Here is a 24015-nt window from a genome sequence, read left to right as displayed (position 1 = left end):
TACCTTTAACCATTCTTGTTGGAGTTGATCCCATTCAGATAAAGAATCCCAGAGCAATTGTTTGAGCTTCAACTCAGCACTAACTTCTTCCAAAGCTTCAAACTTGGATACTTCTATCTTTAAAAATATAATAGGCAAAATGCACTATTTAGTTTTCAGATATAAAGATCTTATGTTACCCTCCTATTAGTAATTCTTGATATAGTGACACTTAGCAGAATGTGGGTGGGTCCTAAATGGGGAAAGAAAAAGAGAGATAGAAACAAATGAAAAAAACAAAACAAATCACACACCCCATGTATGTTCAAATTTCCAATTGAGTGACAAAATATGACGTTTTATATTTCCTTAAAACTTAAATATTCTGCAAAAACATAAATATTATGAGTACCATGGGCATTCTTTTTCAAGTTGGATCATACATGCCTGGCCTTTTTAGGAAAACAAATGAGTCTTCAGAGGTACTGATTTTCTTTGGGGCATGTATCCCTAGATGACAGAAGACAGAGATGTCTGTGAAGTAGCTGGTGGAGGGGCTGGGGAGCTTTAAGATGGAAAGAACAGTCTGGTTTCTTACTTCCTTCTGACCCTGTGGGCTGTATATGAACCCCATAAAGAAAGACTGCAAGAAAATCTGAAGAAGCTGTTTTCATGAGAAGTGTATTAAAACTGACTTGGCTTAGAAGTGGGCAAACCCCCAGGGGGGGTTGTTTGCACAGAAACTGAGCCCTGTGATAAGCTAAGGCTTTGAATATTCCATCCAACAGCAACAGAATACACATTCTTTTCAAGTGTACATGGAACATTCCCCAGGACAGAGCATATGATAGGCCACAAAACAAGTCTTAGCAAATTTAAGATTAGAATCATACCAAGTATCTTTCTCAAACACAATAGTGTGAAACTAGAAATCAACAAGAGGAACGCTGGCAAATTTACAAGCATTTGGAAAATAAACAACATACTCCAGACCAACCAGTAGGTCAAAGGGGAAACCAAAGAGAAATTAAAAAAAAAATCTTGAAACAAATGAAAATGGAAACACAGGATGTCTAAACCTCTGGGATACTGGAAAAGCAGTTTTGAGAGGTAAGTTTATAGTGATACATGTGTATATTGAAAAAAATGGAAAGATCTTAAACAACTTTACACAACAAGGAACTTGAAAAAGGAGAACAAACTAAGCCCAAAATTAGTAGAAGGAAGGAAATAAAGATCAGAGTAGAAATAAATGAAATAGAGACTAGAAAAATAGAAAAGATCAAAGAAATTAAGAATTGGTTTTTCAAAAAAGATAAACAAAATTGACAAGCATCCAACTAAACTAAGAAAAAAAGATATTATATTCAAATAAAATCATAGGAAATACCATACCTGATACCACAGAAATACAAAGGATGATAAGGGACTACTATGAACAATTTTATGGCAGCAAACTAATTCAGTTAAAAGAAATGGACAAATTCCTAGAAACATATAATCTACCAAGACTGATTCAGAAAAAAATAGAAAATCTAAATAGACCAAAAACAAATAAGGAGATTGAACCAATAATCAAACACCTCCCAACACAGAGAAGTCCAAAAGCAGATGGCTCCAGGAGCAGATGGCTTTACTGGTGAATCCTACCAAACATTTAAAGAATTAATGCCAGTCTTTCTCAGACTTTTCTTTTTTCTTTTTTTTTCAATATATGAAATTTATTGTCAAATTGGTTTCCATACAACACCCAGTGCTCATCCCAAAAGGTGCCCTCCTCAATACCCATCACCCACCCTCCTGTCCCTCCCACCCCCATCAACCCTCAGTCTGTTCTCAGTTTTTAAGAGTCTCTTATGCTTTGGCTCTCTCCCACTCTAACCTCTTTTTTTTTTTTCCTTCCCCTCCCCCATGGGTTTCTGTTACGTTTCTCAGGATCCACATAAGAGTGAAAACATATGGTATCTGTCTTTCTCTGTATGGCTTATTTCACTTAGCATCACACTCTCCAGTTCCATCCACATTGCTACAAAGGGCCATATTTCATTCTTTCTCATTGCCACGTAGTACTCCATTGTGTATATAAACCACAATTTCTTTATCCATTCATCAGTAGATGGACATTTAGGCTCTTTCCATCATTTGGCTATTGTTGAGAGTGCTGCTATAAACATTGGGGTACAAGTGCCACTATGCATCAGTACTCCTGTATCCCTTGGGTAAATTCCTAGCAGTGCTACTGCTGGGTCATAGGGTAGGTCTATTTTTAATTTTCTGAGGAACCTCCACACTGTTTTCCAGAGTGGCTGCACCAATTTGCATTCCCACCAACAGTGCAAGAGGGTTCCCGTTTCTCCACATCCTCTCCAGCATCTATAGTCTCCTGATTTGTTCATTTTGACCACTCTGACTGGCATGAGGTGATATCTGAGTGTGGTTTTAATTTGTATTTCCCTGATGAGGAGCGACGTTGAGCATCTTTTCATATGCCTGTTGGCCATCTGGATGTCTACTTTAGCTTCTCAGACTTTTCAAAGAAAACTGAAGAGGTGGGAATACTTCCAAACTCATTTTATGGATCCAACATCACCCTGACATTAGGGATCTAGCCTTGTTTTAAATAAGAATTAGAAATAATTTCTTAGGCCAGTTAGGTCTTCACTCCTATCTCCCAAATGATTGAGAGCTGCAGAAGGAAGGTGAGACCTGAATTGATCATGAAAGAAGAATTAATCAAGTATAGATACAGAGTGTGGAAAGTGGGGGACACACTTTTATTTCAGGCTCTGTCTCAAGCAATGCTATCCCTTCTGAGCCAAGAAGTGGCCACCTGTTAGTTATAACTTTTTATGAAGCAGTGTTTCCTTGGTACCTCAGTTCCTACTGCATACTGTCCTATCTTGTAGATTAGTTAACTTAACAATTTTGAATCCTAGTTTTCCAACGTACAAATCTCAAGTACTGCACCAGTCACATTGTCTAGTGCCACAGTCATTATTCTGCAGATTGCCCCCACCAAGCCCTGGGCTCTGGAGTGGAGAGCTCCTCAGAAACGTGCTGGCCATCCATTTGGGGCTCTGGAAAATAGGTACATTCCCATGTGAGGTCCAGTCATTCCTCCAAGACTATTGGGGAGACTAACAACACCTCTCTCACTGCTGGTGGTTCCCTGGTTTTGACTCTAGGAATCTTTTCTTTTCCATTCCCTTCTTTTTGGTCTCTTTGGCACTTATAGCTTTTAGTCATTTCTCTTCATTTTTTGAGGCATATCATTTAGCCTTTGAAACCTACCCTTTTTTTTAGGATCCTATCCCCTGGCTTAGCCAAAGTCTCTTGTTTCACTAAACTGGCACATCAAACCAGGGCAATTCAGGAAATATTCATGGAATCATAACACACCCAGGAATGTAAAAGAAGCTCGATTATTACTTAAGAAAGACTAGAAGGGTTTTAACTGACCACAATTAAAAATCTACATACGTGGGGCGCTTGGGTGGCTCAGTCGGTTAGGCGGCCGACTTCGGCTCAGGTCATGATCTCACGGTCCGTGAGTTCGAGCCCCGCGTCGGGCTCTGTGCTGACAGCTCAGAGTCTGGAGCCTGTTTCAGATTCTGTGTCTCCCTCTCTCTGACCCTCCCCCATTCATGCTCTGTCTTCTCTGTCTCAAAAATAAATAAACGTTAAAAAAAATTTTATTTAAAAAAAATCTACATACATATATTTAAAAAAAATTTTTTTAAACGTTTACTCATGTTTTGATAGAGACAGAGCGTGAGTGGGGAAGAGGCAGAGAGAGAGGGAGACACAGAATCCAAAGCAAGCTCCAGGCTCTGAACTGACAGCACAGAGCCCAACATGGGGCTCTAACTCACAGACTGTGAGATCATGACCTGAGCTGAAGTCAGACGCTCAAATGACCGAGCTACCCAGGTGCCCCTACATATATTATTTTTTTATTTTTATTTAAAAAAATTTTTTTAATGTTTATTTATTCTTGAGAGATAGAGACAGAACATGAGCAGGGGAGGGGCAGAGAGAGAGACACACACACACACACACACACAGAATCCGAAGCAGGCTCCAGGCTCTGAGCTGTCAGCACAGAGCCTGATGTGGGGCTCGAACCCATGCACCATGAGATCACGACCTGAGCTGAAGTCTGATACCTAACTGACTGAGCCACCTGGTGCCCAGAACATACATATTTTAACATAGAAACTGTAGTCCCTGGTCTGAGAGTTTATCTATAATTCATCATTATTTTATATTAAGAAAGATATTTTATCTCTCATGTGTACTAATCTTTAAACACTTCAAATTCAGAGAACACTTCATATTTGCATTTCAGACCATTCCAGCACAGTGCCTAGCACATAGGCATCCCAACATTGAATGTTTAGAACTACATTGCTGAGGGTGTTTGTGCATGAATGCCATTTCTATGCATATGTTTTAAAAACAGATGTGTAGAGCTGTTCTTACCTTAAAATTCTTCTGATAGGATTTATATTGAAATGCACGTTTTTGAAGATCATCTAGAACCAACTGCAGATCGTGCAACATGAGCTTTATTTTGTCTTGGTCAGCAGTAATATCTAAGATCTGTGGATCCTGTAAAATTAAGATAATTTTTGATTAGTCATTCCTACTTTTTCATATGGATCATTAAGTGAATTCATAAACACTTCCAAAAATATTTTTTCTAATTCTTTTCACTCTGATTTTTAGAAAATGTTAAAGTGGCTGTCTTTCTTGCATTTAAAAACAATATATGTACATCGTGAAAAGTATAAAAATGTATAAAGAAGTGTTATGGGGACACCATTGTTTTTCAATAGGACCTAGTATATTTTCCCTCTTCTACTTTCATTTCCTACACTTCAACAAGACTTCAGGTAAGGAGAGATGCACGCAATAGGGGAAAGAAGGAAGAGGACATGACCTAAGGGAAATTTTCTTTTTACAATAACAGAAATAGAAAGCCTTTGATTTCTGAGAGGTAGGAAGAGAGAAGATAAAGAATAAGTGGTCAGACGTAAGTTTTCTGCCTGACCTGTTGGGGTTGAAACTCTGTCCAGTGAATGGGAATGAAAAGGTTCAGATGCAAAGAAGAAGCACCTAACCAGGTTTGGGAGAATCTGAGAAATTGGGAGAATCTGAGAACTATTATAGCCATAGTTTGGGAGGCTAATTTCTGATTCAGTATGATACTGCACTCAAAAGGGCAACATGTTCTAGAAACAGCTAAGGGAAGTGTCCAGGCAGATGGGCCTTGTGTTGACACTCTGGTGCCTCCTAGCTTGGTCTGGCACATAGTGGATCATGAAGTTCTCATGTGCTTGAATCTAGTGATGGGAACTGCTACAAGGACTGGTGGACCAGAAGCAGTCTGAGGTCAGGATAAGAAGGTGATAGATCACTTGAGACTGTAGACTATGGTAGAAATGATGGACTACAGCAGCAGTGGTCAACATGGTACCTAAAGAACCAAGAAAGACCCTTAGCTAACAGCTGCCTGGGACAACCGGGCCCAGCCCAGCCAAACTGCACTGGAAGTCCTGTGGTCCAAAAGTAGGAAGAGAACTGGATGCCCCTTCCCTCCATCCACCAGGAGGAAATTCAGACTCCCACTTCTGGAGCAAGAGGTGGGAGACGCTGATAGCAGGGGTGAAGAAATGTCTGAGAGGCATTGTGAATTGAATTAAAATCTATCAAAAAGAGACCAAGCTAGAATGAAATGGACATTTCAAACTGAAATAAACTGAGTTATCATCAACTGTCACACTTAGGTTTTTTTCTCCAACTCCCTCCGTCAGCAGGAGTAGAGGTCTTGACAGCAAGATGGTGTCATTCATGAAAATAATAAAGTTGTAGTTCTTTGCTCAAGGGTGATAATGAATTCATTCCAAACCCTCTATGAAAGAAGCACTTGCTGAGAGAACCTCTGCTGTCACTTGTGTGTGTGTGCATCATGCATGATCACACAGAAGCACTTGCTGGCACTTGCTCTCTCTAGCAATCCACATGCATTTATATAGTTAACAGCAGACTAGCAACCATTGGAAGTAGAATGTCTAAGCTTGAATCCTGGTTTCTCCCTCTGTTATTTGTGTGACCCTGGGTAAGTTACTTAACCTGTCCCTGTTTTCTTCTCTATAAAAGGTAAATGATAAAACCTTATAAGTGCTCTGAGCATTAAATGAGTAAAACATGGAAACATATATAAGAATGTTCCAAGAGGCATTATTCATTATCGTCAAAAACTGTGAACAACCCCAATTTCCATCAACCATGGAATAATTGAATTGTGGCATAGAACAAAATACTATTTATTTTTTTTTAATTTTTTTAATGTTTATTTATTTTTGAGAGAGACACAGAGCACGAGTGGGGAGGAGCAGAGAGAGAGGGAGACACAGAATCCGAAGCAGGCTCCAGGCCCCGAGCCATCAGCATGGAGCCTGACGCGGGGCTTGAACCCACAAACCGTGAGATCATGACCTGAGCCGAAGTTGGACGCTTAACCGACTGAGCCACCCAGGCGCCCCTGAAATACTATTTAGCAACAAAGGTAGATAAACTACATCTAGTCACAGCATCACAGATGAATCTTAGGACTGTAACAAAATCAAATAAAGGGCATACTGTATGATTCTATTTAATTGAAGTTCATAAACAGGCAAACTTGATTTATAGCATTAGAGTTGAGGGTAGTGGCTGCCTTTGGAAAGAAAGAAAGGGCTAGTGGTTAGAGGGCATCCTAAAGGTAGCAGTAACATTATGGTTCTTGACATGAGTAATGGATACTTGGGTGTGTTCCATTTTCTGATAATTCATGAAGTTGTAAAGTCATTACAGTTTTTTTTTTTTCTGGTGAAAAATACAAGACTGTTTCCAGATAAAAATAAAAATGATAGCAAGTCCTTAGAATAATACCTGACACATAGTAAGCGCACAATAAATGTTAGCTACTTTTATGTTTCCATGTCAATATGTATAAGTGTATATCGTAATCTTTAATGTCTGCATTGTATTTCTTTGAGCAAATGTACCCTAACACATTTTCTTCCTCCTCTGTTGATGGACATTGAGATTTTCCCAGTTTTTCTTATTTGATTATAACTTTATCTGGTTTATACTTCTGTGATAAGATTTAGTGTATGTTAATAACAAAATAGTAGATCATTACAAAATTATATTTTCATGCGTGCTTCTGGTAAGAATCACCCAGAAATCTTTTAAAAATTCCCCTTGTATCTTTTGGGTAGTAAAATTGTTGCAAGTTAACCAAATATTCTTCATTATAATTTATCAATATACTATGCTTCTTCCTAAATGGGAATTTTCTAATATGTAGCAAAGCAAATTTTAAAATTGTGACAATAGCTACAAAATATGTTAAAAAGTTATAAAAACACTCATTTCAAAATAATAAATACAAGTCAGGAAAAAGAAAATATATACACTTTACTTGCAATGTTCTGGAATTAACTCAGCACTTAGAGGTTCAGAAACACATTCAATTTTAAATAGCAGCTCAAAGACATTGTTATTTGGTTAAAATGAAACCACAAAAAAATAAAAGTTAAATTGTATTGAAATGAAATATGATCCTTAAATAGTTTAATTAAAATATAATAGTCAAATTTTACACAGATTATTTTTTTATTTTTACTTATTTAAAAAAAATTTTTTAATGCTTATTTATTTTTTAAGAGAAAGATAGTGTATGTGAGTGGAGTAAGGACAGAGAGGAAGACAGAATCCGAAGCAGGCTCCAGGTTCTGAGCTGTCAGCACAGAGCCCGATGTGGGGCTCAAATTCACGGACTGCAAGATCATGACCCGAGCCGAAGTCAGATGCTTAACCGACTGAGCCACCCAGGCACCCCTCACAGATTATTTTTTTTTAAATCCTGCTTTAGTTTACCTGTGCGTGTAGCTTTACTTCATTCACTTCATTGGTTAGGTCTTCAAGATCTCTACCCAAATGCAGAGAAAACTGCTTAATGCTTGTTTCTCTGTCACCCACAGATTTATCAATGGCATTCCGAACTGCAACAATGGATGGCTTCATAGTAGCAAAAACAGCAAAGTCTTCAGGAGGTGTGGGAACCTGATACTGTTCAATGAGCTTGTACATTTGAATCACTACATTCCCTTCATCTTCAAGGCTCTCGATCTAAATAAACAGAAACACTAGTTGCTTATTAAATATATCAGAGTCCTATATTCCCTTTCAGCTTTATCTAATAGGAGATAGCCACTGTGCACTATGAACATCACACATTCATAGCCAGCACCTGAGGCATATGCTTAACATTACGATCAAACTGGCTGAACCCTGCTGAGTGATAAATACAGTGATTGCTACAATACAGGTAGTCAGGCCCAGGAGGTAGGTTGTTCAGAGCTGAGCACAGTTAGCATTACTCTTATAAATGTTTATTCTCTCTCTCTCTCTCTCTCTCTCTCTCTCTTCTTGCCAAGCATTAAACAGTAAACAGTGCCAATATTTAGTTTTCAGAGACAGCATGTACCATCAGGGTGCTTAGTTGTAGCATTTGAGCTTCCAGACATGTGTGCTGAGCAGGGATTGTCCAGAGCAGCTCCTGAGGCGTGCACAGGTCATGGTTCTGACCGCGTGTTCCCCACTATCCTTTAATAAATACTTTTGCTACCTTCAACTGACTATTAAACATCTTCGCTTTGATGTCACACCTTCAGTGGACAGTGCCTTTCCTAATTTTGTGGGAAGGGACTCTCCGGTTTTGGGGGAAGCCTTCTCTTTTCCACTCTGCCACATGGTTATACAGGGAGCAGCCATGTTTGGACAACTTGACCCAACCTCCTGGCCACAAGCTGAACCAAGCAGCACAAAACTGGGACTTCATGAACTGGGCTGAGTCTGCCCTCTCTCTGAACATGGGAAGAATTAGACGGTAGGTGTTGGCAGAGGCCATTTGTTTCCATGTAGAAACAAAGCATGTCGTTGACATGAGAAGAGAACTGCAGAGAGGCTTTTAGAGAAATGGTTCCCAACTGTTAGCTTGAGATTCACAATCACCTTGCTCAACAGATTGCTGAGCCCTTCCCCTGAGCTTCTGATTCAGAAGATCTAGGGTGGAGCCTGAGAATATACATTTCTGAGTTTCCTGCTGATACTAATGCTGCTGATCTGGGCTCACCCCTCCAGAACCAGCATTCTAGAGAGAAGCAGAGATGAGAGATGGAAAGAGAAAGGCCTTTCTGGTTTATTTATGCTTCTCTAGTTCTAAGTTCCTATCCTCTTTTAAGGCTAGGCTCTATACATGCCTTTGGATTCCAGAAGATAACCCTGCAAACTTAGAATAAATGTTCTCATCTTTCCAAGCTAACTATGTGAGTTTTTGTTACTTACAACCCAAAGTTGAACGTCTTAATAACATCTTAAACAAGTAATAAATAGAACTAAGTTTCTGTACACCAAGATCTGTTCATCTTCCTATGTTTCCTATACTTGGCATAAACATATGTCCATGTTTCTCTGAGAGCGTCTTGGTTTACACTTAATATCCTGGCAGAATGATTAATAGTGCCTCATTCACTCTCAAAATTGGCCTGGTCAGACAGTGATTATGTGGCCTACCACACTCATACTGGTTAATGATACCTGTTCCCTGCAGAAAGATATCCAAGAGTAGTCATAGACTTCTCTTGCTGTCCCCACATTCAGTTGCCCACTTAGTCCTTTCAATTCTACTAAGTAAATTTACTAGAATCCATTCCTTCTCTCCTATCCTTGAAAAATATAGCTTTAGCTACAATTTATCAGCTTTCTCTACCAAGCACCCTTTCTCCATCGTGTACCAATTGCCACATCGTGCTCTTGTCATGCTGCCTCAGGTCTTTGCACACAGTTTCCCTCTCCTTGGAATCCTACCTGAGTAGATGTATTCTAGGACATAGCTTGAATATGCCATCTTCCACAAAGCCTTCTGTGATTCATAGCCAAGAATGACCACAACTCCTCCCAGTCCTACAACAGTATCCTGTACCTATACATATTATATAATAATTATCTGCTTTCATTATAGACTCTGAGCTCCTTGAAGGCAGATTTACTCATTGTTGTAACCCCTGTCCTCTGTAAGTGGGTGTTCACTACACTTTCTGAATTCCAAAAAAAAGCTGTTCATGTATGGAGAACGTCTCCCTAAGGGAAACTGCCTCCCCAACACAACACCCAGAAATGCACACACAACTTGGTGGGGATGGACACAGTCTGGGTTTTCTGCATGGCGCATCAAGTCTCCTGTTCAGGAACAACAGAGTGAGAGCAATTTACCCTCTGCAATGTGATCCTAACTTCCTGTCATAGCTTATATAACAGGATGGAGGTGGGAAGCTGAATGCATTTAATAGACATTGAAAATTAATATTGGGGGAGAGAGAGAGAGATTCTCTCTCTCTCTTGGTGGCTGGCTAGACTTGCAGTATGTAACTTGGGAGCTGCTGTCAGCCATGTTTGCTGCTGTGGGATGAAGAAGCAGAAGCAGCAAGTCTGTAGAGAAAAAGAAGCAGATCAGATCTTTAGAGAGATGCAGAAAGAAAGGCTGGAGAGAAAGAACTACCTGGATTTCCTACAGTCTTCTCATTACTGGTTCTGGTAAATTCCTAAGCCTACTTACCTTTTTGATGAAGGGGTAGGGTTCCATACTACTGAATCCTTAAATACGGCCCCCTTGGCCTAAGCTAGCTCATTGAGGTTTAGTTATTTATCCAAAGCACCTTAATGACTACAAATTGACTACAAATTGGCATCTCTAGACTCCTGAGATAATATATATGTACATCTGAGGAAAAGCCACAATACCTGCCCTTTTGTGAAGATGAGCTTCTTTAAATGAGACACAAAATTGTTACATTTAAATTAGTGAATCACTGGGTTATACACCTGAAACTAATATAACATTGTGCGTCAACTCTACTTCAATATAAAAATAAATTCAAAAATGTCAAAAATGGTTACTTTTATGGGACCATGAAACAGCCTTTACTGTTAAGAATATGTAACAGACTATCTAGTGGTTAATGACTTATCTTACTCAGTGCACATTTTTTATTTGTAACATATCTTCAATTTCCAGATATTTAAGAAAATAATTTACCTCTATTTCAAATGTCAATTGATATGAATGAAAGCTTATGAAAAATGACAACTGAAATTAAATGCTAGGTTGCCTGTCACAGGGAAGATCCTGTGAGGAGGAAACCAAATTTCTAGAGAGAAAGAAATAAGGGAGACAAAGGTCTAAGTGTGTGTGAGAGAGAGAGAGAGAAAGAGAGAGAAAGAGCCAGTGAGCTGATCAACAAAAGAGTGTGTGTGTGTGTGTGTGTGTGTGTGTGTGTGTATGTGTGTGTGTGAGAGAGAGAGAGAGAGAGAGAGAGAGAGAGAGAGAGAGAGAGAGATATGACCCTCTCACCGGCACCACTTGAGTCCCATATCTACTCTTCTCTCCCAACTTCTACCTCCCTATGTAAGCTAGTTTGAATTGGGTTTTATTCCTAATGGTGAGGTTCTTGACTATCATGCAGATATGGGTTAAGGGTCAAGACTTCCATTATGACCAATATATAGATTACAATTCCATGATCATTGATCACAAAGAAGACTTGCAATAAACCATGATTGAGAGCACTGACTTTGCAGTCAGAGACCCAGAGCTGGGTAGACCCAGCTCTACCATGTAACAAGCTTTGTGATCTTGGACAATATAACCATTTTTAGTGTCTGTTTCCTCATCTATGGAATGAGAATAAAAATTATCTACACTTCTTAAGTTTTTGTGAGGATTAAAAATGTAATATATATTTAAAACATTAGTGCAATTCTTGACTAGTGGTGAGAGTTTGATCAGTGTTAGCTGCCATTATTGCTGTGATGTAGGGTATTCAATTATATTGTCTGAAAGTGTTCTAATATTTTGATAGCTGTTTGTTGACCTTCAGTCCCTCAATTTTTATTTGTTTTCCTTACCTACCACAAGGTCTGGAATGTTGAGTCATATAAAAATCAACCTACCCTTTCCTGAATTTCATCAAGAAATACTAAGCTGTTAACATATTCTATGGTGGTAGTTGGAACAAATTCAAGTTTATACTCTGCATCTTGTGCCTCAGAGATAATGGCATCCACTTTTTTCTTGCTTTGATGAGGAAGCATATAATTTAGCACCTAGGAAAGAAAAAGAAAATGTAAATCATAACTATTTTTTTTAAATGGTTGATCTTTATACAGTCTTTTTTTTTTAATTTTTTTTAACGTTTATTTATTTTTGAGACAGAGAGAGACACAGCATGAACGGGGGAGGGGCAGAGAGAGAGGGAGACACAGAATCGGAAGCAGGCTCCAGGCTCCGAGCCATCGTCCCAGAGCCCGACGCGGGGCTCGAACTCACGGACCGCGAGATCGTGACCTGAGCTGAAGTCAGACGCCCAACCGACTGAGCCACCCAGGCGCCCCAAATCATAACTATTTAAATATTGCCACTTTAATAAATATTTTAAATAAATTCTAATTAAATTAGCAGATATTGGCTCTGTCTTCTGTCATTTACACTAGGGGTCAGCAGAGGCTTTCTGTAAGGATCAGATAGTAAATATTTTAGATTTGTACGACATACCATCTCTGTTACAATTACTCAACTCTGCCCTTGTAGTGAGAAAGCAACCATAGATAATACAAAAGCAAACTGTCATGGTTGTATGTACAAAACAGATGGTGGACTGGATTTACCCTGTGGGGTATGGTTTACCATTGTCTCACTGGAGGTATTTGAGAGTATTATAGGTACACCCTGGCTCCAAAGGAAGACATCAAAATTATTTCAGGATCAATACAAATTTCCTCACCTCTACAATTCACCAAAATATAATCAGATCTTTAGGGACAGTTTCAGAGCAGGAAATGATGTCCTAAACTTGACCTCAACCAGCATTCCCATGGGGACACTGAGCTGTTATAGTAATATCTCTTCTGCAGGAAGTGTTGAAATGCTCCAACAAAGAAAAACAGAATGGGGAATAAGAGGCTACTCTGAGGCCTGTAAGTGCCCTTCCTTCCCTCATCTGAAAGCCTACTATGCTTGGGACAGAGAGAATAAGAGACTTTTCTTAGATATTAAGGATGCTCAGTAGGTTATGTTAATTTTAAACATTTGCAATACTACAAAATAAAGATAGGCTATTTGTGGTGGAAAAATTTTAAAATAATTATACAGACTACAATTAAAGTGTTTCCTAGTTCATAATTACCTCCAAGCATCGCAAAGGTGATGGGATTAGTTTTTCTTTTAGCAGCTTTGTATCAATGAGCAGCAATCCTACATTTCTGGTGGGTCTTAGAGCTATTGCGTCCTTGTGCTGTCTGTGGTATTTTTCCAGTTGTTCTCCAAAAAACTTAACATCTACATGAAATTATAATATAAGGCATAAAATATATCATATCAAATTTTAAAGGGTTATTATGAATATGGTAAAAATCATTGCATTAATAAATTTACATACATATTTATAATGCTATTTTCCTAATGCAGAATTCCATGTATAACTTCAAAATGTTAATTCATAATGCTTTATATCTTATCTTATACTAAAAAAACTAATAGTCAATAATGTAAATATGTTTTATGGCTCCTATTAAGAGATGGAAGATAAAAATAATTTGTAACTGCATTAGAGGGTCTAGTCTGGAATGGACTGGATTTTTGAGTCAAGTTGGTTTGAAGTTGGGCTTACTGGAAGGGTTCTTCCACATGGCACCTCCATGTAAACTATTTTGAGGACATTTACAACAAACGTTTAAAATACAAGAGATTGAGCATAGCTGAAGTTATCTCCATTCCTCTTCCCAACACCTGTCTGCCAACCCTGTTCGTACATCATGGTTGAGGCGTTTGTTGATGTGAATCTGCCATACGCCACAGCTGCAGTTTGATAATCTTCCCATTTTCATTTTCTCCCTTCTCCAATCTATCTAGAACCACTGGAGGCCTGATTACCTTTGAATACAATTGTATCATACTGTTGGTCAAAAACAGCTCCTTCTAATACATATGCAATACTAAACTACTTTGCTTGTCTTTAAAAATCCTGTATGCTCTGAGCCTGTAAAAAATTAGCTAACTTTATATCCAAGTGCTTCTTCCACCTGAGTCAGAATGATTTCCTTACTATCCCCTGTTCTCTCTATATAACCCTTTTCCAAAAAGAAAAGGGTGTTGATTCTTGTCTTTACTCAGTCAACTCCTCTCCTGAATATAAGGGGAAGTTTGACATAGCATAAAGAACATGCAGTGTTAGAAAACCTAAACTCAAGTCTTTAACCCATATTTGGCTTTGTGTAAGTCACTTAATCTTTCTGAGCTTTAGCTTCCTTATAACACAAAAAGGGTCAACAATTATCTATCCTACTCATTTCAGAAGGTTTAGATGTATGTATTTTTGAGAACTGAAAAAATGAGATATCAAGTAATCTGAGAAGTCCTCTGGTAAGGAAACCTGTATGATGTTGCTTGGTCTAGTATTTTCCAAACTTATTTGAACACAGAGTCTTTTTTCATGGTATCATGTAATTATCGTTCAGAATAGTGATCCAAGCATTAGAAACAGAGTAGACTAGAACTGATTCAGGTGGAAAAGGAGAGATAACTCCTAAAATCCTAAGACGTTTAAAAAATGAAGAAACCCTATGAGTGTTGTTAGACTCTATTTGGAGAGTCAACACCAGAATAATGGGTACACCAGAAGAAAAGAGGAGGTAGAGAGGTTATTTAAAGAAATAATGGCTGCGAACTTCCCAAACCTGGAGTAGGAACTAGACATACAAATTCATGAAGCTAATAGGTCACCTTACTATCTCAATACAAAAAGACCATCTCCAAGACATATTATTACAAAACTTTCAAAAGTCAATGATAAAGAATCTTAAAGGCAGCCAGGGAAAAAAAGAAAGTAACCTACAAAGGAACTACTAGATTCATTAGACTATGAACAGAGTTCTCAGCAGAAACTCTACAGGCTGGGAGAGAATAGAATTATGTATTCAAGTATTTGAAAGACAAAAATTGCCAGCCAAGAATACTCTATCTAGCAAAGTTACCCTTCAGATATAAAGAAGAAATAAAGATCTAAGACAAATAAAAGTGAATGGAATTCATCACTACTAGACCTCCCTTACAAGAAATGTTGAAAGGAGCTTTTGTCTACCTGAAATGAAAAAATACATGAAACTTTGAGTAAGGTGATAAATAGAATCAGAAAACTGTAACTCTATTTTAGAATAGGGTGTTAAACAATTATAGTATAAAGGTTAGAGGAAAAAAGCATTAAAAATAACTATAGCTACTATAATTTGGCAACAAACTCACAGAACATAAAGAGATAATTGTTGCAACATAAATATAGAAGGGGAGGAGGAAAATAAAAGAACCTGTATAGGCAAATGAAGATAAATTACTACTAACAGAAAAAGGACTATTTTATATGAGACATTTTATACAATACCTCACAGTAGCCACAAAACAAAAATCTAAAGCAAAGACACACACACACACACACACACACACACACACACACACACGGGAGAAACAGACCAATTCATCATAGAAAACCACCAAACTAAAAAGGTAAACAGAAAATACAAAGAAAAAAAGAGAGAGAGAAAGAGATACAAAACAACAAAAAAAACAAAAATAAAATGGCAGTAGTAAGTCCTCATATATCAATGATCACCCTAAATGTAAATGGATTGAACTCACCAATAAAAAGGCACAGAGTGGGTGGCTGGATTGAAAAATAAGACCCTATTATATGCTGCTTTCAGAAGACTCATCTCAGCTGTGAAAAACATAGACTCAAAGTGAAGAGGTGGAAGATGATACTCTAAGCAAGCAGTAACCAAAAGACAGTGGATGCAGCCATACTGATATCAGACAAAATAGACTTGAAGTAAAAAATCATAAGAGACAAAGACCATTATGTAATGATAAAGGGGCCAATAGATCAAGAAGATATAACAATCATAAACATATATGCTCCCAACATCCAAGCACTGAAATGTATTAAGCAAACACTATCAGCTCTTAAGAGAGAAATCAACAAGAATACAATAATAGTAGAGGACTTTAATACCTAACTATCATCAATGAATAGGTCATGGAGACAGAAAACCAACAAAGAAATGGAATTGAATCACATTTTAGAACAAATGGACTTAATGGACATACATAGAACATTCCATCCAACAGCAGAATATACATTCTTCTCAAGTGCACATGCCACATTCTCCAGGATAAATTAAATCTATCTTAGTAAATTTAAGATAATCTTAGTAAATTTATCAAATCATACCAACTATGAGGATGTGGTAAAAAGTAATTCTACAGAAAATAAGCCAGAAATGAATAAACTTGTCTTTTATCAGGCCAACTTTTTGGTCATCATTTCTGTCACTATACACCAATAAACAGAAACTAGACTACTATAAACCTTGATATCCCTCTCAAAAATAATTAGTAAGGACAGATGGAAAACTTACCAGGTTCTTGAAGTTTAAGAGCTTGTAAATCAAGACTTTCATTTTCCTTGAAGAATATATGGAACTTTTCAAACGTAGCTGCATATAATCGGGCAGATTCAAATGCTGCTTGTATGGTTTCCTAAATGTTATAAATAAACAAATAAAATTATTTTTTTTCCTGAGCAGAATTCAACTCAATATAACTAAAATAAACACAAATGCCTTCTCTGTGTCCAACAATATGCTTTGACCTAGGGATACATAAGTGAGGGAAGATACCATCCTTGATGTCAAAGAGCAGTTAATGGATTCTCTTATGAGGTAAAAGAAAAAACACATCTTAAACTCTGACTTTTGAAAACTGTTCTTTATGATTAAAATGAAGCATACTTATAATTTTGTAAATCTGAAACAACTCCTCAACCCTTGTCTTTTTTTAAAAAAATTTTTTTAACGTTTATTTATTTTTGAGACAGAGAGAGACAGAGCATGAACGGGGGAGGGTCAGAGAGAGGGAAACACAGAATCCGAAACAGGCTCCAGGCTCTGAGCTGTCAGCACAGAGCCCGACACGGGGCTTGAACTCATGGACTGCAAGATCATGACCTGAGCCGACGTCGGCCGCTTAACCGACTGAGCCACCCAGGCACCCCTCAACCCTTGTCTTTTAAGGGTTTTACATTTTATAAATGACCTTTACATTTTGAAGAGTATCTCGTGTGTGTGTGTGTGTGTGTGTGTGTGTGTGTGTGTGTGTTATCTTATAATGCATAATTTCAGTTATACATTCTTGGTAATAATACCACAGAAATTATATATGTTCTCAGTGCATTACAGAAGAAGGCACATAACATCAATTTGTCCCCGAGATGTTAACATGTTAGTTAAGGTGGCGTCTGTCAGGCTTCATCACTGCAAACTTACTATTTTCTCCCTGAAATCAATAAATACCTTATATACAGACAAAATACTGTTTTGAGACAAAATACTGTTTCTCACTGAACTTTTACATACTCATTTTAGTATGAATTGGAGATTCCTTACTGTTTCTATGATAGCCATCATGATTTTTCTTTATGTTTTCTTTCTACATTTATTAGTTGACATTCTGCTCTAAGGAAAAGCTTTCCCCTCTCATTCAATTCATTTCTTCATTCACAATATGGACTAATGTGTTTCCATTTTATTCAAGGATTTATGATACTTTTATTTTTTTTAAAGTATACTTATTTTATTTTGGGAGAGAGAGAGAGCAAAGACAGAGGGAGAGAGAATCCATAGCAAGCTCTGCACTGTCTGCACAGATCCCAACACAGGGCTCAGACCTACGAACTGTGGGATCATGACCTGAGCCAAAATTGTGAGTCAGACACTTAACTTACTGAGACACCCAGGTGCCCACAAGGGTTTATGATACTTTTGTAATCAGTATTTATTTTAATGGCCAAATTGTCCCAGGGAGACCCTTCTATGGCCTTGATACTTGAAAAACTATCTTGAATAGATAAAAATTATTGATTCACACTTTCTTCCCTTGAGTTTCATTAAGAAATGCTGTTTTATTATTGTCTTGCTTTATACACTGTTTCTGAGAAGTCTGATGCTGGTCTAATTCTCTTACTTTGTAAGTTCTTTGACCTTTGTGTGTTGAGCTTTAAAAGCTAATAGTTTTAAGAGGATATATGACAGAACTGATTGCTCTGGGTCAATTTTCCAAGGTACTCTACAGGCCCTTTCAGTACAGATTCAGGTTTTCTTTCCTTGGACTACAGTTATAAATGTTTGCTCTACCCTATGTTTTCTTGTCCTCTTTGGAGACTCCAATTAAATGTATATTATTTCTTCTTTGCCTGTTCTATTCCAATTATTTTCTCTCTGACCCTTTTACTTGTATCTCTAGCTTATTTTCATTCCCTTGTTTTTCTGTCTTTCCTCCATTCTCATTTTTCTTATTCTTCTAATTATTAAATTTTCATTTGAGTTTGTCCTCCCTTGGTCACCATGTAATTTAGGCTTCATTTCTGAGATGATTTTGTCTTTTTATTTCCCATTTCTGATTTTGAATTTTTTATTCAATGTGATTGTACACATAATTCAAATGCTTGTTTGAGGATATCTACTTTAGTTGGTAGCATAGCTTTTGTTTCATGGTTTTTTGGGAAGGAAAGGAAGGAGCATTCATGAGATCTTTTAATCTTCTCTTTCTGTTTTCTTCTTGTAGTAGTTTTACATGAATTTAATATATCTTCATTTCTTCAGGTTGTGGATTTGAAGTGATTTATAGGATTTATAATTCAAGGGTATTCTATTCTGTCAGTGTAGCAATGTACAGATTTTTAAAATTTTTTGGTGGTGGGGAAAAATTGGGTATACTTTGATTTTTTGGTTCTCTTTTGTCTTGTAGGACCTTAAATTTTCACCAGTTGTTTCATTTCCCCTATGCCACCCAATGTTTAGATAACGCCTCTTCTTCCTTCTTAACCTTATTTTCTCCCCTGGGAGTGAAGCCACCTCAGATAATTTGTACTTCTAAATCCTTTCCTATAGTCAGTGCTCTGATATACCAGGGCTTTAAAAAGAAATACTTTACTATTTAGAAGTTAAGTAGCATTCAGTTTAAAGATAAGAAAGGAACTATATTTCTCAATTTCTTAAAAATTGAGACTATAATAAATTAGTTTTAGTAAAAGTAAATGTACCTTTATTTGAAGGATAATTGTGTGAAAATTCTTATCATCATCAAATACTGCTGATAGGCTTGGACCAAATCCACAAGTTTTTTCTTCAAGTTTGTTGTTAATGTAAGGTCTGGTAAAAGCGTCAAAATATGTATCAGGTACAAGATTAGGAACTGATAGCACAGTGTTTTGAAATTGATTAATTGCATCTGAAATACCAGCCTGTTAGAAAAACATAAACATAAATGTAAGCATATATGGTTATATTTATGAATAATTTTGAATTTTCTGAAATGCTAAAATAAATAACTCATTCAACCATGCCAAATACTGTGTTGATTCTGAGTACATACAAATCATGTGAAGGACACGAGTCTTCTGGCCAAGAAGGGACCTAAGAACCCAGTGTCTCCACAGGAGCTTCTGAGTGAGGTCACAACCATAGGGAGCTCAGCAGTCTGCTTGTCTATGTAAATATCCTAAAATAACCTATCTGATAAATCACAGAATCATGGACTGCTGGAATTAGAAGCAACCTTAAAACTCATCTGCCTTCTCATCTTACAGATACATAAAACGAACCCTAGAGAGTTAAGAGGATTCCCTAAGGTCAAATAGCCATTAACTGTTAAGTCAAGACTGGAATCTAGAGATCCTGGTTACTAGTGCCATTGTGGTACAGTATACCAGGAAACACAGATCCTGATAGGTCTACTAATCTATACGTATAGACAAATGCGGAAGGCCGAATTCCGTGATGGCACCCAAGATTCCCTCCCTCTGGTGCACATGCACTGTATGATCCCTTCCTCTTGAGTATTTAGGGATGGAGGGCCTGTGGATACAATGGGATGCCACTCTCCACAACTGGGCTACATTATATAGAAACTTAAAGGAGGAGCACCTGGGTGGCTCAGTCAGTTAAGTGTCAAACTTCAGCTCAGGTCCCAATCTCAGGGTTAATGGGTTCAGGCCCCGCATTGAGGTCTGTGCTGGTGGTGTGGAGCCTGCTTGGGATTCTCTCTCTCTCCTCCCCCACTCTGCCCCTTCCCCGCACATGCTTGCTTGCTTTGTCTCTCAAAATAAATAAATACACTTAAAAAAGAGAAAGTTAAAAGAATTTTGCAGATATAATTAAGGTCCCAAATCCGTTGACTCTGAGTTAATCGAAAAGGTATATCCCGGGTATACCTGACTGAACCAGGTGAAAATCCTTAAAAGAGGGATTGGGCCCTTCCCAAAGGAGATTTTCCAACTGATGTTGAAGAAGTAAACATCCATATGGTAAACTGCTTATAGAGTTGGCCACATGGTAAGGAATTGCAGGTGATTTCTAGGATCTAAAAGTAGTCCCCTGCTGACATCCCTCAAGAACACAGGAACTTCAGTCCTCTACCTGCATAGAGGTGAGCTGTTCGAACAACTTGAGGGAATTTAGAAGTAGAGCCTTTTCTAGCCAAGCCTCTAAGGAGACCTCATCATAGCCAATACCTGCGTGGCAGCCTGGAGAGACTTTGAAGCAGAGGATGAGCCCAGACTTCCGACCCATAGAAAGTTGAGAAAACACAAGGCTGTTGTTTTAAGCTGTCACGTTTGTGGTAATTTGTTACACAGCAATAGATAACTAAAATAAACTTTTCACAGATGTGGCACACCTAAAAAGATTTCAAAAGTTGTCCTTACCATAGTCAATGCTAAATTTTGTATAGAATATGTTCTCTTGATGGTACACCCTACCAAGCCCCCAATCTGTCTCAAAGAAAACGTGCTAAACTTTTAGATCTTTTTTATGCAGATGTAACGCTGTGCATAGAACAATACTTTCTCATTTTCTTCTAATCATTTTGGAAAAGTGACAACAGCAATCCTGCCAATCATTTGACAGTGAAACAGTTGCTTCATTTTCCAAAAAGTTATGTATGCATGGATGCTATCTGAAGAAACACACACCAGGAAGTCTTCCAAAGAAGGCTCGAAGAGTAATGATTGGACTGTCAAAATCAGTTCTGTGAGAAACATAGGGATGAGAGACTCATCTTCTTCCTGCTTTTCCACCACAGAGGCCCCCTGAAATGAGCACATTTGCAGTGTTAAAAAGATGTAAGAACCAAGGTGGAAGATTAAAACAAAAACAAAAACAAAAACAAAAACCTCTGTATTACAAGAGGCATGTAAACTGAAGCTTATACAATTAATTGATTTCATAATGTTGGCATGTCTTTCAGTGAATATTACCATAGAAATTAAAAAATTAAGGCAAACATTGAAAGACGATTCAACAGTGTAAAACTCTTCTCCTTATAAAAACACTATCAACAAAATGGAAAGGCAAACAACAAGCTGGAAAAATATGTCAGTAGTGAACACAGAATATAGAAAGTTGATAATATTTAAATAGAAATATACTTGATATACTCAATAGAAATGTATACTAACAATATAACCATTGATACATAAATATATATTAAAATAGAAATGTACTTAAATAGAAAAATGGCAAAGGGCATGATCTGACATTTTTTAAAAGGAATATACAAGTGATCAATCACTCTCCTCCTTGTTCTCGTACTCCTGATAGTTAACTCAGTAACAATATTTATTGAGCATTCACTGTGTGCCAGACAGTGCTAAGTATTCATGTACCCACACCAACCATATGAAGCAGGTATCATTATTACCCCCACGAGAAAAATAGGATCTGAAGAAGGTAAGACATTTCATCCAGGACATACTGGTTATTAAGTGCCAGACCTATGCTCTTATCCCTGCACTGGGGTGACAATTAAAGAAATATAACAATTAAAAGCAGTGATATACTACTTTACATCCATCATATTGACCAAAATGAAAATGAATGATAATATCTAGTGTGCCTGTGGCTCATTGTCAAACATTGCTGGGAAGGTTATAAATTAACACAAAACCTTCTGGCAAGTTAATCCATCAGTATCAAAAGGCTTAACAAGTAAGCATATTTGTGACCCAACAATTCCACATCTAGGAGTTTCTTCTAAGGGGAAAAATCAGATGTGTGAAAAATGTATGGACAAGGATGTTCTCTGCAGTATTATTTGGAATACTGAGAAAGTGATCAACAATAGAAAATTATTTAGAAGATGTACAGTAGGTACATTTTTGTGTGAGAATATTATATGGAAAAGTACATACTGACTCAGGAGATTTTTCACAACATATTGCTAGGTAGAAAAAGCATGTGATAAGGCAGCAAGTAAAGTAGGATACCCTTCTTCCCACTGGAAATAGTTATCTTTGGAAAGCAGAGGATGCTTTCCTTTGTATATTTCTGTGTTCTTCCCATTTTTTTCACTTAGCATATATTATTTTTATAATTAGAAAAATAAATGTTACTTTCAAAATATAAAGATATTTAGAAAAAGGAGGAATTGAGATTAGGGGAGGAGAGAAAGTAATAAAAAAAGAATATGCAACTAAAATTCAGTGTTTGGAGAAAAGGGAAACTATGGCAAAGAACATCCAGCCTTGAAATTTCATAACTGGGTTTCCTGGGGTGGGGGGTTGGGGGGAGTTGACAAGTGCAGGTAGGAAGACTGATGAAACTAGGTATGCATGTTTTGTTATGTTTTAGGTATCTAGCATGGAGCTACTATCTGGGATGGAGCTGGGGGAAAGCTTATTGAGAAACGTGGATATTAGATGATATGATTTCTCTCTCAGCCACCAGAAGAGTTGTAGCACTTCATCTCAAACATCTCAAATTAATCTGTGTCTCTAAGATCAACATCCTAAGATAGAGGCTATCTACTCAAAGCGCAAAGACTTGCTTCCATGATTTGCTTCTTCTCACCTCTAAACCATTGCTTACCTCTTTCATTTATACCACCTTCCCTGCTTCTGTCTGCCAGCTCATGCCCACAATGACCCCCAACCTGTAAGCTTTATTAAAGGGGGCAAGCATCCTCTCTATGCTTTTCATCACTATATACCCAACACCCAGCATAGGGATTAGTACATAGTAGGTACTTAAGAAATATTTGTCCAATGTACACCTGAATAGCCTATAGCAAATTTCTATGAGACAGACATCTGGCACAATGGATGCTTTCTCTTACTTGTTCATACGGTGATTTTCATTTTGCCATTTCAAGTGCATATGGTAAGCTCTTATTATCCTGTGAAATCTCCTAAGCATTCCTGCTACTTCCAGTACACAGGAAATAGCCTAATATGCATAGTAAGCACTCCTCAATAAATGCTGACCTGTGAATTTTCTTAATTTTGTCTGAATATACCTTTTTATCAGTGACGTCAGGCTTCTCTTCAGTAATCCATTTCTGAATGACATCTGCTGAAGGTGTTCGTTTTAGCTTGTCAGTGAGATAATTCAAAAGAGAGTTAACAGAATTTACTGTTAGGATGTGCATTGTGTTCTCAATTAGATAGTCATTTAGACGGATAAAGCTTGAAAAGAAAAAAAATACAGCTTCAGTTTTCTATATTCACTATTATTTTTGAAAGTGACAGTAAACCAAATATTCACACTTAAAAAATCATAATTTCTCTTTGAATTTCCATTTATATTATAATAACAGAGACTTATTGTCCAGAAGAGTTCTTCTTGGACATTCTTCATTTTAAAACACAAATATATTCAAATATATAGCATCAATTTAGCTGAGTGTTCTAACTATTCAAAAGGATATTTAATGAGCAATACAGTTGGTATGGAAAACACACCTACCTCAGCTAGCCAAAAGGGCCATAAGATTTTTGAAAGATGCTTTAAACAAGAAATCAGAAAATATACAACATCTGTGAC

General features: G+C 37.4%; 1 protein-coding gene across 1 annotated transcript in view; it reads right to left on the bottom strand.

Annotated features, from left to right (window-relative positions):
- Positions 1-24015, bottom strand: part of DNAH6 (dynein axonemal heavy chain 6) — a 226041-nt gene that overhangs the window by 160634 nt on the left and 41392 nt on the right. The window contains exons 9-17 of the mRNA XM_043603834.1: positions 23489-23657; positions 21168-21284; positions 19239-19439; positions 16558-16678; positions 13275-13426; positions 12043-12195; positions 7909-8160; positions 4462-4590; positions 4-117 (exon numbers count right to left, since the gene is read on the bottom strand). Of these exons, the coding sequence (XP_043459769.1) occupies positions 4-117; positions 4462-4590; positions 7909-8160; positions 12043-12195; positions 13275-13426; positions 16558-16678; positions 19239-19439; positions 21168-21284; positions 23489-23657 (1408 nt within the window). The remainder of the gene's footprint in view (positions 1-3; positions 118-4461; positions 4591-7908; positions 8161-12042; positions 12196-13274; positions 13427-16557; positions 16679-19238; positions 19440-21167; positions 21285-23488; positions 23658-24015) is intronic.

The sequence above is a fragment of the Prionailurus bengalensis genome, chromosome A3 (genome assembly GCF_016509475.1).
Source record: "Prionailurus bengalensis isolate Pbe53 chromosome A3, Fcat_Pben_1.1_paternal_pri, whole genome shotgun sequence".
In the NCBI taxonomy this organism is placed as follows: Eukaryota; Metazoa; Chordata; class Mammalia; order Carnivora; family Felidae; genus Prionailurus; species Prionailurus bengalensis.
Note: the sequence above shows the minus strand (reverse complement) of the source record. Positions and strands in the feature narration are given on the sequence as shown.